Below are 17471 nucleotides of genomic sequence, written 5' to 3' on the forward strand. Positions count from 1 at the left end.
GGTAGCTATGGAAGCAGGCCTGCTGGTTTGGGCCCTGGGCATAGCTTAGCCCAGAGAGGCAGCCCCACTGTGGGGGGAAGGGAGAAGGAAAAAGTCCTGCCCCTGCTCCCTCTCCTCAGGCTGGGGAGCCTTTGGTGGAATGGGCAAATCTGCCTGTGGCAACCAGGGCCCCAGAAGCTCCTGGCTGGCTTGTTGGCATCCCCCCATCCCAGGTTCTCTGGCCGGAAGCCAAGAGAAAGCCAGGGTGAGGGTCCTCTGGGATCAGTCAGGCAACAAAATACTGATAATGGTAGCCAACGTCTACAAAGTAATTTAAGACCTGGAAAGCTCTTTCCCCAGTATCTCATTTGGGAATAGTCAGATGAGGGGCGCTGCCAGCCCGGCCCCAACCCCCACTGTGCTAAGCTTCCCTAAGAGCATTTCCTCACCGAATCTCCACCAGCCGGGCTCTCCAGGTGTCTCCCGAGTGCCACCTGGTGGTTCTTGGGAAGTCCCTGAATCACAGTCATTATCTGCAAGGACCCTACCCCCCACCCCTCACCTCCCAGGGCTGTTATCCCCCTGGTCCTGATGAAGAGACAGGCAGGCACCACTCAGGGGCCTGGGTAGGCAGGCCCCCATAAGCCCCTGAGCTCTTAAACTGGGAAAATGAACAACTCATTATCTGGTAAATAGTGCACTGAATTTGGAGGCCCCCCCCCCCAGGGCTGGGTTCAAATTCTGAAGCCAATTCACTATCTGTGTGACCTTAAGCAAATGACTGTACTTTTCAGGGCTCTAGTTCCTTCTGCTGTCAAAAGAGGGGCCATGAGATCTGAGTACAGAGGCAGTGTGGTCAGGTGAATACCGAGCTGGAGTCAGGGAGACCAGGGTTGGAATCCTGCCTCAGACACTGTCATCCTGATCAGTCACTTAACCCCCTGAAGCCTGTTTTCTTCATCGATGATCTCTGAAAGTCCCTCCTGGCTCCAAATACAAATGTAAACGTTAGGTTCCCTCATTCTCCTGGTAATTCCAGGGCTCCTCTCAGAAGACAGAGGAAGGAAAGGCAGTTACTCAGGGAGCAGAACTGGGAGGCAGCACACCCCACCCTCTCCCACGAACCAATGCACCATCCTTGCTCCCCACACGGGACACTCCCACTCAGTACCAGGGCTGTACTGGGGACCTTCACAGTGCTCTGCCCAAGGTGTCCAGGGATGCAGGGAGGTGGCAGGAGAGGGGCTGGCAAGCAGCAGGTGCTTAGTTAATTATTATTGGGGGTAGGAATGCTACAGATGAGCCTTAGGAGAGGTTGAGAGACTTAACAAGTCTACTAGAACAATAACTCCAGGGGATGGCCTGGCAGGAAGAGAAAAGAAAGGAAAAGATATGGGGAACCTACAGAAGTTGGCAGCTGAGCAGATTTGGGGCCAAGGGAACCAAAGAGAATCCCGAGGTTTCAAATTAGCAAGGATCAGGCTCAATTCTAAAAGCCGCTCAGTCAGTCGGGGTTTCTTAATCTGCTCTCGGTGAACCTGAAAACTGCCTAAGCTGGAGGATCTTATGAGTCCACCTCCCATTTCTTCAGTGCAGACCTAGAGTGTATATGAGGTCTAGTGATTCTCACCACAAAGGTCGGTGCCATTATGCCCATTGTACAGGTGGAGAAACAGACCCAAAAGGTCTCCCTCAAGTGACTGACTCCAAGTCCACCAGTCAAGTACAGGCTGGTGTAGATGTGCCAGAGATCCCTTCCAACTCTGACATTCTATTGAGTCCATCCTTCCACTTCTCTGGGCCTCAGTTCCTTCCTTTGTTAAAAAAAAAAGCGGGGTTCTTCCCTCACTGGCAACTCACCCAACAGATATTCCTTAGGACTGACTACCTGCTGGGCAAAGTCACCTCATATCATGGTCCATCTGGCACTTAACTATTTACCTACCTGCAAAATGGAGGAGGGAAGGTTGGGCTCAGTGACGGCCAAGGTCAGTTTCCAATGCTACTGGGCTACCTCTTGACTTTTTAGTTTTTAGAGTATAGTCCAGAAGTCGGCATGGTAAATAGTGGACTGGTCTCAGCATCCAAGAAGATCTGGGTTCAAGTCCTTACCTGGGTCACATATTGGCTAAATCTCTGAATGTCTCAGTGCTACAGAGAAGGAGCGCAGAGGCAAATTGGAGAACAGAGGTCACTTCTTGGGAATTCCCTGGACCTGGAAAATCACAGGGACAGGCCGGAATCTGGCCTCAGAGCCAGCCTTGCCTGGGCCACATCCTGGCTGCTAGACCCTGTTCAAATCACAATTTCCTGGAGCCCAGGCAGTTTGCTAAGATTTATTGTTGTTCATTCATCCAGTTGTGTCTGAATCTTTGTAACCCTGTGGACCCTAGCACACCAGGCCTTCTCTCCTCCACTACCTCCCAAAGTCTGTCCAAGGTCATGTTCGTTGCTTCCATGACACTATCAGTCCATCTCATCCTCTGCCATCCCCTGCTCCTTTTGCCTTCAATCTTTCCCAACATCAGGGTCTTTTCCAATGAGTTCTGTCTTCTTATTATGCAGCCAAAGTATTAAAGCTTCAGATTCAGGATTTGACCTTCCAGTGAATAACCTGAATTAATTCTTTTAAGCATTGACTGATTTGATCTTCTTGCCATCCAAGGAACTCCAAAAAGTCTTCTCCAGCACCAGAATTCAAGAGTAAATTCTTCAGGTACTCATGGAAAAATCATCGTTTTCACCATATACACCTTTGTCAGCAAGGTGATGTCTCTGCTTTTGAGTCTGCTGTCCAGATTTGCCACCTTCCAAGGAGCAAGCATCTTTTAATGTCAAGGTTGCAGTCACCACCTGTAGTGATCTGAACCCAAGAAGATAAACTCTGACACTCCTTCCATTGCTTCTCCCTCTATTTGCCAGGAAGTGATGAGAACAGTTGCCAAGATCTTAGTTTGTTGTTGTTTTTATGTTAAGTTTTAAGCCAGCTTTGACACCCTCCTTCTTCACGCTCATCGAAAGGCTTTTTAATTCTTCACTGTCAGAATACATATCCGAGATTGTTGGTAATTCTCCTGGCAACCCTGATTCTGACTTTTTCATTTATCCAGCTTGGCACTTCCCATGGTGTACTCTGAATAGCAGTTAATATACGTATAAGACAATATACAGCCTTGTCCTCCTCTTCCAGTCTTAAACCAATCCATGTCTGATTTTGTTGTTTTTTAACCCTCACTTAGGTTCTTCAGGAGATGGGATAATGTGGTTCTCCCATTTCTTTGTGGATTTGCCACATTTTGCTGTGATCCACACAAAGGGTTTACTGTAGACAATGAAGCAGAAGTAGATGTTTTTCTGGAACTCCCTTGCTTTCTCTGTAATCCAGCAAATATTGGCAATTTGGTCTCTAGTTCCTCTGCCTCTTCAAAAACCAGTCTGCTCTTCTGGTTCATGTGTTACTGAAGGCTGGCTTGCAGAATCTTAAGCATAACCTTGCTGGTGTGTGAAATGGGTGTAATTGTTTGGTAATTTGAACATTCCTTGGCATTGTCCTTCTTTAGGACTGGAATGTAAACTGATTTCTTCCAATCCAGTGGCCACTCTTGAGTTTTCCAAATTTGCTGGCACACTGAGTACAGCACTTGAACAGCATCACCTTTTAGGATTTTAAATGGCTCCGCTGGAATTCCATCACCCCCACTGGACTTACTGCTAGCAATGCTTCCACTTCACTCACTGAGACTGGCAAGCCTCAATGAGCATCTGTAAAGGAAGTTATTCACTAGGAACTCCTGACACTAATTAAATCCCATCTGACTCCACCCCTCCCTCATTATAACTCAAGTTCCTTACTGCTTTCTTGGGCAATGCATTTTCCCAGGCAGTGGATGCCTGGCTCCACAGGCAAACCAAGGCAGGCCATAGAAAACTTATACAAATAGAATGTCTAGGCTTTTCAGAAATCCTGCCTACTGGCCCTGGCTAAACCCTTGGAGACTGCATCCCCACAAATACGAGGCTCCAAAGAAATCCTGGGTCACTTACTGGACGGGCAGAACTTTTATAGATTCACAGCTGGCCACTTGGTCCAGCCTACACATTTTACACAATGGGGAGCTAAGCCCCACAGAGGGGGTAATGACTTGCTTGAGCTGCTTCTGTATCTCAGTCACCTCATTTTACAAAGGAGGAAACAGGACAGCAGGACAGATTCAAAATCCAGTCCTCTGACTCCAGGTCCTGTGTTCACTGAAACAGCCAGCAGGTCAGTGACTAGTCACAATACACTGGATTCTAGGCTGTACTTATAACAACTTAGGGGCAAACAATTTAGAAGTGGAAGAGCCCTGAGGGGTCTAGGGCTAGTCCCATTCTTGTTCTGGCAGGGTATCTCCTGAAGGAAAATTCAGACCAACAGGTCCATATCAGAACTCATCCAGACACTCTGACTTCTGGATTCCTGTATAGGGCATAGTCCCACTAACCCAAGCATGGCAGCTTTGGTGACCAGGGCCTGCTCATTCTAACTCAACATTGTACAAGCTGGTGCTTTCCACTCACCTCTTACCTGAATGGTCACAACTGCCTCCTAACAGGCTTCCTCATCTCTAACCCTTATATACACCCCGCTCTGCTTCAAACTCTCCCTTTACCCACAGGCCAGTCTGACTTCCCTAAACATGTAGGCCACTGGCCTGCTCAGGAAGCCTCAGTGGCTCCCCGCTGCTTCAAATAATTCCATTTGTCATTTAAAGTGTTTCACAGTCCAGGTCCAATCCTTCCTAGGCAGATTCATCATTACTCCTCCTCTGCCTTCCAGCCACAGTGGCTGTTTCCATGACCTGCCATCTCCACCCTCTATGTCTTTGCATAGGCTGTCCCTATATCTGGAATGTACCCCCACACATATTCCCAACCTTTAGAATTTCTACTTTCTTTCAAGGAATAGCTCAAGTGCCACCCCCTAAACAAGGGCTTCCCTATTCCCAACATTACTTTGTGCATATCTTGTGTTTACCTCTGCCTGTTTGTTTTGCTTCCCCTCAGCAGAATGTGGGCTCCCTCAAGACAGGGACTGTTTCATTTTGAGAGAGACAGAAAGAGAGAGACAGAGAGAGAGAATGAATGAATATGTGGTTTGCCCTGAGGCTGAGTATGAATAGCTAACTCCTCATTCCTCATTCAAACACCACTCCTGCCTCTGAAGGGTCATTGAGCAGCCCACAAACATTCACCGAGTGTCTGTAAGATAGATATGTGTACAAGATACACAATCCGTGCTTGCAAGGAGATGCTCTGTTTCAAAGTCATGCTTTCCAGACAAAACAGATCCCTCCTCAGCAGAATGCCTGGTAGGTGCTCTCCCTGCCCTGTTCCTCCTCCCTTTCAACTGAAGTCTGGCAGCAGGGTTTGGACAGTATAGAAGAATGGGCCTTGGTGGCCTTGGAGACCCCACAAGGGAAAGAACCAAGATGCCCTGTGAATGGCCCCTGCTGCTGGCCAAGCTTAGTGAAAGGGGCATCGCATGCTCCCTGTCTGTTCAGGCTCCCCCTGTGTGTGGCATCATGTACACCCTGCTTCAGGGCACTGGAAAATAAGGACAGTCATGTTCTGTTCTGCCAGCTTGCTGCCAGCATCCTGGAGCTTTACCCAAAGAGAGTCTCGGGTCCTCCCCAATGCAGGGAGGCCCAGGATGATGGGAAAAAGAAAGAAAATGGAAAGTAGGTTCTGTAGGCTGAGAAAGACCTGCAGAACCAGCCTCGTCCAAAGGAGCGAACACGCAAAAGCAAGTCTGAACGCTTTAAAAACTCTATTTGGTACGGGCCATTCGACTGCTGACGGAGTTTAGTCAAAGATAGATATATATTTTAAAAAGTCTCTTTAACATTTAAATATATTTCAATATGAATGTCTCACAGAACAAAAAAGTCAAGTCTTTCCATCACAAATACTGCAGCATTAAAATAAACACTTACCAAAATAAACAATATGAGTGATATACATATATATATACGTTTGTGGGTATAGTCTATCGAGTTAGCCATATTGTTGCTTTGAGTCACAAAAGCACAATATAAATACAGAATCTGACTGGGACTCCATTTCCCCTGTTGTAATAAAAATACATTCTTTACCACTGACAATAAAGCTAGTGCAAGTGTAGGGCAGGCAGCCCCCCTGGCCCCCAAGGGGTTGCTCACTTGGCTGGGACTTCATACTTAAAAATGACACTGAACAGCCGGCCCCCGAGCCGGTCAGCCAGCCAGGAGTTCTTGATGACGGCGAGCTTGAGGCTCTCGCAGCGCAGAGCCGCATAGTAGTTGGTATGGATGGCACGGCCCATGCCCTCAATGATCACCAGGTCTGTGCTGCGCTCCCGAACCAGCACTGCCAGCCCTTTGTCTAGACGGCTGCAAGGAAAGAAAAGAGCATGGTGAGCTGGGTACCTAACAGTGACTTGCGTGAGCTTACAACAAGCTGCCCTTCACCAGCACCTGCAGAGCTGACATAAAGCTCCACATTTTCACTGTCATTAATCTCTACCAAATTCTAAATGTTCCCCTTCTAAAGTGTTCTATCAGTCTAGGAAAGGACTTCCCCTACAACACATCTGAGAAGTACTTGGATGGCCTGTGTCTGAAGACCACCAGCTGAGGGAAGCCCATTCGCCAATGTGGACTTCATTGCCACAAGGTCTTCCAGGCCTCAAGCCTGAATGTGCCTGTTGGCATCTTCTACCTACTGAGCACTTGGATGAGGGCAGCTGCTTGGTCATGCCTCCTTGCTTCCCCCTATGTTCATAACATGTTTGAGAGGCTGAAGTTGAGATTACCAGCTAGCAAACTGACACATTCAGGTGTTCAAGCATAAGTCATGGTTAAAAAACAATAATGCTTTCAGAGTTAACCAAAAAAAAAAACTGCCCAAAAGTTAGTGTCACGTGCTCCCTTTTCCAGGCTGAAGTCAGCAGATGCTACGTAGTGGCTCCAGAGGACTTCCATCCCCACAATCTCTCATTCATTCATTCTTTCTCTCTCTCTTTCACACACATACACACACACACACACACACACACACACACACACACACACACACTCTCTCTCTCTCTCTCTCTCTCTCTCTCTCCCTCTCTCTTTCTCTCTCTCTCTCTCTCTCTCTCTCTCACTTTTGAGATATGTCCAGCCTCCTCCCCATCTCAATGCAGAGCTAGCCAATGCTCCTAGATTACCTTAGATCTAAGCAGGGTGAACTTGAGCCCGTCTGTACCAAGAGCAGCTTGTCCTCTTTCAATGCGGATCTAGAGGAGACAAAACAGGCCCTTGAATACTACAAGGCAGAACCCATATAAGGCCTGCAGGGTGGTGCAGCAATTCTGTTTACTCAGACACATGAGCCCAGCGCTGCCCACTCACAGGCCCAGGAAGGATGCCCCACACCCACCTGTTGTGGCCCTAGCTGGACAAATCCTGAGGCTGCTGGGAGACCACTTACTGTATGAGAGGGTCCATTGCTGCTATCCGCTCCGCCACAATGAGAGACTCGTTGTAGGTCACATCGTTGAGGGCGGGTCCAGAATTACAGGCTAATATGACCTGGAGCAAAAAAGGCCATATCAGCACCGAAGCAGCCACTGGTACTGAGGACAAGGTCAATAGGAGCTTCTGCAGCTATGGGAATTTCAGCTGCTGGGCATTGAAGGACAAGTCTAAGAGTGGATGACAGCCTTAAGGAAATTAGTTTCCTTAAGTAAACACAAAAGTCTAAAACTAGGGAACAGAAAGGTCCAGGAGCTCTGTCTGCCCTGTAAGAGTGACCTTAACCTGCTATGAAACATAAAGTCAATGTGATATCTAAGAACCCTAGTCTGATCTAGTCCAAATTACATCCTAAGTTTGGGGGCATGAGGAAATCTCACTGCCAAAAGTATGACAAGGTCTAGAGGGTCTCGCCTCCCAATTGGGCAGCCACTCGCTCCTGCCAGAACCCCTGGGTCACCTCACAATTCAGCAGCTAGAACTGTGGCAGTGAGTGGTACATGTCCTGCTTTGGCCAGAGAAAAGGATCCCCAATCCTGGGTGGCACACACTCACCTCTGTTCCTCTAAAGAGTAGCTCCCTGACAAAGGGGAAGACTCCCAAAATGATGTCTATTCCACTGTTATCTGCGAAAATTAAGGCACATTTATGAGGGGGACCCTGCAAGACAAAACCAGGATGTTCAGTTTGGAAGAGGAGTTTCTAAATTCAGAAATAATCATCACAGAAGCAGAGAATGCCCAAGGTGGAAGGAACTTGGCAGCCCGATGATCTGACTTTCCAATCTCGGGTTCAAGCGGCCCTTCAGCAGTGTCTGCAATCTTCTAGCGAGGGGGATCTGGTTCTGCCCCTCTGAGGCAGCCCCCCACTTTGGATGGGGCAACTCCAATAATTAGGGTCTCTCCTAACCTCACACCACAACTTGCCTGCCTGTCCCTTTTCTCTCCCTCCCTGCCCCTGCCCTCAGAGGCCAAGCAGAGCGAGGTTCATTCCTCCTGCCATGTGACACTCCCCCTAGCCCAGGACTGGAAGACAGAGAGTCAGTCTGGAGGCTGCTTCTCTCTGGGTTAAATAGTCCCAGCTCCTCCCAAATGTTCTCTGATGGCATGGTCTCTAATACCAACTCAGCCATTACAAACATCCCACATTATTTCTAACTCTCTTGCGGACTCAGACAAACATGGCCTCTGCACATCAAAGGCTGAGGCTAGAAGGGGAGAAGGAATAAGCATTCATTAAATCCCTACTATGTGCCAGCTAAGACCTGTGGATGCAAAAAAGGGACATAAACATTGTGACAGGGGAGACAGCACGTGAATCTTTAGGCACACAGAACAGAAGTACAAAGTGGATGAAAGTCATCTGAAAGGGGGGCAACCACAGCTGAGGGAACTGGCAAAGGCCTCCGCTGAAGTGGGGATCAAACTGATCCTTGAAGGAATTAATGATCACTAGAGTTCACACTTTTATTGGAAAATAAAAAATATTTTTAAAAAAATCTGTGTGTCCATACACATGTGCATACACATCCTCACAGGCACATACATGTAATTCTGTGCACTCACACACATTCTCATGTACACTTCCCCCCCACCCCAACATGTACAGTCAGTCGTACCTAACAGACACCCCCCGTTCCGACTGGGGCCATTCTCTCCCTATGACACAGAGCCCAGAACCTAAGAATGGGAGAGACCTTCCAGAGACCCTTCACAGGCCAAGGCCCAAAGGGGAACATCTCGTGCCCAATGTCCAGGGTGGAATCCAGGCCATCTTTCTAGGATGTCACATGCTGCCTGCCTGGCCCTTCCCTTCCTCATCCTCTATCAATGAGGTAAAAGAACAGCAGGGACAGAGAACCCCAGCAGACTAGGTGATGCTCATCCCCAGGGCAGAACAGCATGCTCTGGGCACAGAAGCCTGGCTCCATCTTGGGTCCATCCCAACAGCATCAGGCCAGCGCTCACTGGCACAGTCTGGACGGTCATGGCCACACACATACCTTCAGCCGCTGAAGCCACTCTCCATAGGAGTCCACTAGCCAAGGACGCTCTAGAGGAAAGACAGAAGACAGAGCCCTGTTAACAAGACCCTCCTAGCCATCCACGAAGCAACAACAGCTCAGGCTGGGGGAGGCGGGGCTATGCATCTCCTCCACTTTTCTCTGTGGGGCTTGAATCTGTGACTTAGCACATTTTAATGAGGAAGAAGGGAAATTAAGCCGTGGAGAGGCTTTCCAGAAAGTTTCAGCTGTCAGTTAGTCAGTCAGTGCTGACTGTCAGTCAAGACTGACCTTGGTCAGTCAGTGGGCTATCCCAAAAAGCACTAGCCATCAGTCAATAGGTCAGCAGGTTATCCCAGGCAGCAGTGGCTGTCAGTGGGCTATGCTAGGCTTCTTGCCCTGCTGCTAGCCCCTGTCAGTCTAGGGCATCCGTACCTTGTAATTTCTTCTTGGCTTCTTCAAATCCAAACTGTGGCTCAGATTCCAGAACACTAGACAAAGAAAAAAAGCTATGAATAAAAAGCTTGTTAGCTTGAGAATGAGACTAAAACCTAAAAGCTGAACCAGCAGAGCCTCTAAGGGCCCGGATTCTGGGCAGGAGGGCTGAGGAGCTAACGAGTGATAGAGCCCACCTCCAGGGGCTGCGCTAGAGGGTCCTGCTCTGGACAGATGCAGGGCTATGGGAGACAATGAAGTCTTTCTCTAGCAAAAGGAGGCTCCATATTCCAGGGGGCAGTAGCTGACGATTAAATGGCATGTGTCTCTAAGACCTAGACAATCCTCAATCACAGTCCATGACATGCAGAAGACATGCAGGTCATGCTGAGAAGATGGAAAAATCAAATGGCACAGCTGGCCCTCATGTCCTCCTCCACTGATGGAGACAGGATGAGAGGGCAAAGGAAAGAGGGAGGAGAGGGCTCTAAAAGGGAAGAAAACACCAACAGTGATGGATTTTAGGTTTGTTTTAAACCCAATAATAGTTTCAAAAGAAGAAAGAAAAAGGTTATAAAGCTCAGATCACTCCCCAAAGCATATTTAGAAGAGGATGGCAAGGCAGGATCATTTCAAACCAACAGGAAATGTCATTAGCTTAAATCGGATGCTTTTCTCTAGCTTTGCACACACACTGATGAGAAAAGTTGTAATTCAGTACAAATCTAAGTTGCTTTAACAATTAAAAAGCTATCAGGGAACAAAACATAAAGTTATTACATGTACTAGATAGAATCTAGAAATAAGTGTACTTTACATGAGTTTCTTAGGACGATCATTTACATAATCCTGGGGAACATTTTTAGAGCACTTTTTTTAAAAAGAACAGAAAATCACTCAGGGCAAAGGCTTTACCAGGGGAATAGATTTCAAAGCATGCCCCTCCCCGGCATCACAGTGGGTTTCATTCGACTTGTAGCCTGTAACTCAGTGGGCAGAGATGAAAAGTGAGTTTCCAACTCATAACAGTCAGGTGTCTGCTGAACTCCAAGTGTCAAATGGTTCAGGACAAAGTCTGAGAGCAGTCCCTTAGCCTACTCCAGGCCAGGCTGACGGGCTCTCTGTGTGGGCCTCACTGGCCCTGATGCACCCATGGGCAGGGATGGAGCCAGGCTTGTTTAAAGCATGGCCTTGGCCTCAACAACCATTCCAGACAAAGAAGTAGAGGGTGCACAGGGGTGGGAAGGGATGGTCACATTCACACCATTCAGTTCAACTGGGGCTTGGGTCTCCAGATGGGCAAGAAAAACCAAAATGAGGGAGGGGAGGGAAGGTGCTTAGAAACGGTGCCGTGAAACATTGAACACCTACTCTGAGACTGCTTTTGCTCCCCAGTCAAAGACATTCCCCGCAAGAAGTCCTTTCACCAGAGCAAACTGCCTCTCCTCCCAGCCTAATGAATCCAAAGATTTGATTACTCTTTGAAAACATTTTAACGCTATGCCATTTTCTTTCTGCTTTACCTGTAGAAAGATACGAGACATTGAATATACAGATGAAGAAATCATCCTTACCCAGCAGCAGACGTTCAGTCCCCAAGACCACTTCCAAGCACTCAAGCATTCTCCTCTAGGTTCATGGCCTCTACTGGACCAACAAGTCACCGTTATCAGTACAGAGCTCAGCACAGGCAAGGAAACAAACACAATGACTGTTCTCTGGGGTCTCATCAAGCAGTGACCGGGGTTGAACCCGTTCTAAGCAAGGGGACCCTGCTCTCATGGCATCCTCCCTCCTCTGCCCACTGACAGGGCACTGGTGGGCAGAAATACCAACATCCAGACCACATGTTTGTAAAATGAGGGATCTGAGCAGGAGAAACAGAAAAATGCTAAGCCCAGAAGCCCAGGCTTCAGATAGCCACTGGACTCCCCCCTAGTTGGGGGTGGGGGTGGGCATGGCAGCACTGAAGGGCAGGGGAGGGAGACAAGGCCGACTGCACTCCCAACTGCTCTGCTCTTGGCCAGGAAAGTTCATTAGGGCCAGGTCTTCTCTCTCAACCTGACTGGGGGTGTTGGGGGAGTCCCACCTGACGTGTTTCTCACATCAAAGCTGAGCCTTGTAGGCTGGGGAAACTGCCATGTAAATACAATATTCTTGATTTCACTATGGATGACACCCCCCCCCCAAAATATACTCCACTTATCCCATTGATTAATAATTAGTGGAAAGAGTTCTAAGAGCAGCTGCTGTGATTACTCACTCTACAGGTAACTTTTAAAATACAGGCAACATACACTTCGGCATTCCAATGCCAAACACCTTTCCCAGCAGCCTAATCATCCACACACTAGGGGATGAGGAGGAGACTTCTGGATTGTGCCCAGCTCCCTGGACAAGAGCTGAAGGGTGAAGTCCCAAAGGCCTGGGGTTAGCTCAGAGTCCATATATCAGTCACAGCAGCCTTTAAAGGCACTGCTGGTCAATCCATTGCCAGAGAAGCAGCATTTCTCTCTGCCTTCGTGCACTTGGCTTGTTCTGGGGATCAGAAGGGGGGCTTAGGTAACTCAATATTCCCCAGCAGAGTCAGAGGCCTCATTTCACCCTAAGAATCCCTACTGAGATCTAGCTGGCTCTCTCTCTCTCTCTCTCTCTCTCTCTCTCTCTCTCTCTCTCTCTCCTCCTCTCCTCTCTCTCCGCCCTCATTCCTCCCCCCTACCTGGTCATCTTGGGTGTAAGAGTACCCCACACAATACCTCTACGTGATCTATGGGGGAAATCACCGTGGCGCCTTCAATCCACAGGCTTTCAGCAGACACTGCCAACAGAGAGGGCCGACTTAGTTTGGGGGGGGAGGGTACGGACACTCTCATGAGCAGCTGCTTAGTTACTGAGGCCAGTCACCAGAGAACTAATACATTCTTGCCACTGATCAAAACCTGGTGACAGACTAGACGGCCCCCTCATCTCTCACCCTTTCCCAATCTGGCAAATGACCCAGCTCCCTTCATAATCCAAATCAGGCAAATTTGAGAAAACTGAGGAAAAAGTCTGCAGACTTACATTTCTGTCCACCCTGTAAGGAAAGCAGGACTTACTTTTGAATAGGGGTCTGGGAAGTTGAATTCATTCAAACAGTGCTCCCTCGTCTCTAACAGGCTCCTCACTGTCAAGGTTCCATAGGCACTAAAAGAAAAACCAAGAGAGATTGGATGAACACTCAGAGCTAATGCTGCTAGGTGTGGCAGCCTGGCTTGGAGCCCCTTGGATGTGAACAGCCTCTGACTCACCCACCTTTGTGTCTTACCGCCTGTAAGCAGGGACCTTGGTGAAATAGTTGAAATGATTTAATTTGGATAAAAACAAACACTTGTTTCAGGCATAAACCAGAATGATGCCATGGGATCTGAGGAGGTGCAGCTAGGGAGAACACCAGGGGTGACCTCACCCCAGCTGCATGAACTCCAGGCCCAGGGCCTCTAGGAGTCCCCCTGGAATGACTAAAGAGCATCTCAGGCGGCCCACTCCAGCCAGGCATGCTGCAGGGATGTTATAAACAGACCAAAAGGGTCACTGTCCATTTCCTCCCATGTGGCTCCAATTTCCACACAGAATACTCTTCCTTCGCCCCCTCTCCTCTCTATGTTGTCTTTCCTGTTGGCATGGGAGCCTCTTCAGGGCAAGGACTGCATTTCTTTCTGTCCTTATAGTCCTGGGCACTTTGTGCAGTGGCTGGCACACAGTAGTTGCCATTTATATAGAGCTCTATGGCTGACCTCATTTGACCCTCACAATAGCGTATCTTTTACCCCCATTTTACAGATGAGGAAACTGAGGCAGGCAAGGTGTAAGTGGCTCACTCAGTGTTCCCTGAGTGTTCAGTGCCTAGGGCCTCATCTGAGTTTGGGTCTTGGTGACCCGTCTGTGCACTGCACCCAGTGATCTCAAGGTAGGGACTGAATAACAAAATGGCAACAACCCTACTGGTGCTTCTTGCTTCCAAGGTGGTCAGGGACAAAGCCAAGGACCCTTGGAGGTCTCCTGAGATGGGTATTCTCACGGGGGAGTTGCTCATGCTTCTTCTTTCATTTGCTCAGTCACCATTAAAAAGGGATGGAAAGGGGAAGACAGTCTAATAATCGTGTGATGCACTTTACAGGAAAGTGATTTATCAGTGTCATTCCATCTGTCAAGTGAGAACTCTATATCCTAGGACAGTCGTGATTGGCTACTTCTGCCTTGAGAGACAATGGTCTGGGGTCACCACTTCATGCAGATCTGCTGAGGCCCAGGGCTGAGCAGCCCCCAGGGCTCAGCGAGCCAGGAGGGCACTGGAGGATCTGCCATCTGGATGACAAGGCAGGAACTAGGGCAGGTGCAGAACAGAAAGAACAGCCTATTCTTCTCCTGCCTGGGACCAGAGAAAGCAATGTTGTGTGGGGAACCATGCAAGGGCTTACAATGGCTGATGTCTTAGCGTCTGAAGCTTATTCCAGTACTTCTGTCGGAATTTTTCAGCACGTTCAGCTGCATCAATGGAATCTGGCTGGCTGGCTATAGCCCGATTCACAACCTAGGAGAGACATAAAATCATTTCAAAATGAGAATATGCTTGGTCCCACGGGACCCAAAGTGGCTGTTCCCAGGAGGACTCCAAGTGACAGTGTTGGTCAGAAATCCCTTTGCAAGGCAGGTACCCCAAGGGTGCTGAAAACAGAAAGAAAGGCTCATGGACCCTAAACACCCCCAGTACCAACAGCACAGAACCAGAGACCTTTCAAATGCATGTTGGACCAACATGAATGGGATATTGCACAGGAGAAGGTGTATGAACTGATGCCAAGAAAACTAGGTAGAGTCAGGAACCCATGATGCCAATGAGGTAAACAGAAAGAAGGCTAATAATATTTTGAACAACTGCTGGAAAATCAGAAAGGCCACTGACCCCAAGCAGAAAGATGGGTGTAGAACAGGGAAGGAAGGCTGGTCTTAGGGATGTCCTACTTTTGTTGGGAATCACCTGGTCCAGGTAGGCTCTACCCATGGTCCTGAATCAGCAAGTGGTGACTGCTGGGACCCCAAGAAGGACTACCATGCACAAATTGTGGACTATGTATTACACAGAGTTAATGAAAGCAAGCCAAGCTAGGCCTCCCCAGCTGGAGACCTCGGGTTTAGTCCTAGATCAGGCACCATCCTGCCAAATGACCTCAGTTCCTTCTCCTCTCTGGGCCTCAGTAACCTCATCTGTAAAATGAGGGAATCAGACTCTGCGACTCTGTACTACTCTTTTTAGGTTCCTTTTTGCCAAAGGTATCATCTCATCACCATGAGAGAGAATTAATGCTTTTTGTTGGCCATTCTTGCAATGACTTATTTAAGACCCAAGTTCAAACCCAACCTCAGACACTGACCAGCTTCCGTGTACTTCAGGTTCCTCAACTGTAAAATGGGGACAATGACAACACCTACCTGGAAGGGTTAGTGTGAGGATCAAATGAGATAACACTGAAAAGTGCTCAGCACAATGCCCAGCACATAGTGGGGACTATATAAATGTTTATTCTTTCTGCCTGCCCTTCCTTATCTAAAGTGATCTGCTTCTGACATGGGTTCTATAAACCTGTAGTCAATGAGGAGCAGAAGAAGCTCATTCTGGAGCCACTTCCTGTAGAACAGACAGGAGGCCAAACCCAAGCCTTCCCTTGGGACCATCTTGGATATACAGAGAGCACAACTGAGGATTCCCAGAGAATTAGCTCTTGCCACTATTGGAATGGAAACTCCTTGGGAAAGGGGCTGCTTCACTCTTTTTCTCTGGATCCACAGACCCTAGCAAGCAGCCTGGCACATAGAAGTAGCTTAATCAACATTTGGTGACTGCTTGGCTGATACAAGTCCCCAAGTTCACACACCTTCACCAGCGCCCCCCTCTGACTGAAGACCCCCTGCTGGGAGAAGCTGGCTAGCAGTGGAGGCACCATAACCAAGGGGAGGGGAACAGTTAGCCCAGCAGGAAGCTGCCTGGAGCTTGGTCCTCCCCCTTGGCTTTACTGACATGCACTAATCAATGGAATCCACCTCCTTTTTGAAGTCTTTTCTCACCCAACAGGTTGCAATTAGCCTCATTCAAGAGGTAGAAGGTTTACCAAGAAACACCACCATCTGGCTCCACACCCCTGCCATCCACTTTCGGCTGTATCATTCAGCAGACCAGGAAGCTTACATACAGCAAGAGTTCAAACCAACAGGAAGACCCATTGCAAAGAAATGATGCTTTGGAAAACAACAGAAACTCCACGGAGGCCCAAGGGACCTACTCTCTTAGCGTCACCAGAGTCTTCATTCTGCTCTCTAACAAGCAGCAGAGCTCAAAGGCATTTATTTATTATTTCCAATTTTCTGAGCACTTACCCCGTCAAGCGTTTCCTCAAAGCAGGTAAGCCAGTATTTCCGGGCCATGGCATCATCTGTGAGGTCAACTGTGTCAGGAATATAGGAAGACGGGTCTAGGAGGAGGGGTAGATCAACCAACGGCCTTTCTAATCGATCCATTTCCAGCAAATCAAACTGGGGAAAAAGAGAAGAAGAGCCCCAAAAGAGATTACTTAGGTATTTTGGTCAAAAGACCAAACCTCTCATTTACAGTTTTAAAATTATGAGTCTTCCACAGAGAAAAAAAAGAAAGTTGAATTTTGTATTCTTACTTTGTGCCAGAGCAAGGAAATTATACTCTAACTTCTTAGGTTCAGAATTAAAAAAAAAGACGATGTATTTTGCGTTATGTTACTCCAAAGACTTTTTCCATATTGATGCCACCAAGCAAGACATCCACTTGACATTTAGAGCATACTAATTCCTCCCACGAAGCTGTTTCACTGGAGAACAGAGGTGAGTCCAGGGCTCTGGATGACTTTGCCAGCACAGCACAAGCCTGCTTAGCTGGATCTGAACACAAACCCCAAAGCAAAATGAGTCCTTTTGGAGGACTGGCCCAAGAAGGTATGAGCTGCCCATGAGCTCAAGAAACTCTTCTGCTGACATCCAGAACAAGGGGTAGTGAAGCTGATCATTTCTTAGTGTGATCACCACATTTCCCTCGTTTTCCTTGGTAATATTCTGTGTCTCATTTTCTGGTCCTGAGTAGGGGTCCCTAGGTTTCCCCGGATTGCCTACTGCCTGCAGGGGATCAATGATAGTGAAAGAGTCAGAACCCTGGGCTGGAGGGAATCCTTCAGTCTGGCTCTCACAGGGTGGTAAAATCAATTACGAACCTCTGAAATAATTAAGTGATTTACATGAAGTCTTTCATCCAGTCAGCCCTGAGAATGCTACCTGACACCTCAGAATCATTCAAGAACTGCTTCTTTGTCAAGAAAGCTGGAGCACCATGAGATGCTGGTATGAACTGCATAGGTGATCTCAAGGGAAGAATGGGAGAGCAGCTGTTCAGCATGGGCTGAGGTGGGATTCTCCGGACTCAATTTCCCCAGTGACACCTGGCAGACTTTAAGCCTGAC

General features: G+C 48.2%; 1 protein-coding gene across 1 annotated transcript in view; it reads right to left on the reverse strand.

Moving 5' to 3' along the window:
• Positions 1-5771: 5771 nt before the first annotated feature.
• The window catches only part of PANK4 (pantothenate kinase 4 (inactive)), a 43544-nt gene continuing 31844 nt past the window's right edge, over positions 5772-17471 (reverse strand). The window contains exons 10-19 of the mRNA XM_072608590.1: positions 16366-16521; positions 14412-14524; positions 13050-13137; positions 11323-11474; positions 9952-10007; positions 9517-9566; positions 8070-8174; positions 7471-7571; positions 7208-7276; positions 5772-6389 (exon numbers count right to left, since the gene is read on the reverse strand). Of these exons, the coding sequence (XP_072464691.1) occupies positions 6176-6389; positions 7208-7276; positions 7471-7571; positions 8070-8174; positions 9517-9566; positions 9952-10007; positions 11323-11474; positions 13050-13137; positions 14412-14524; positions 16366-16521 (1104 nt within the window). The 3' untranslated portion in view covers positions 5772-6175. The remainder of the gene's footprint in view (positions 6390-7207; positions 7277-7470; positions 7572-8069; positions 8175-9516; positions 9567-9951; positions 10008-11322; positions 11475-13049; positions 13138-14411; positions 14525-16365; positions 16522-17471) is intronic.

This window comes from Notamacropus eugenii, chromosome 5, assembly GCF_028372415.1.
Source record: "Notamacropus eugenii isolate mMacEug1 chromosome 5, mMacEug1.pri_v2, whole genome shotgun sequence".
In the NCBI taxonomy this organism is placed as follows: domain Eukaryota; kingdom Metazoa; phylum Chordata; class Mammalia; order Diprotodontia; family Macropodidae; genus Notamacropus; species Notamacropus eugenii.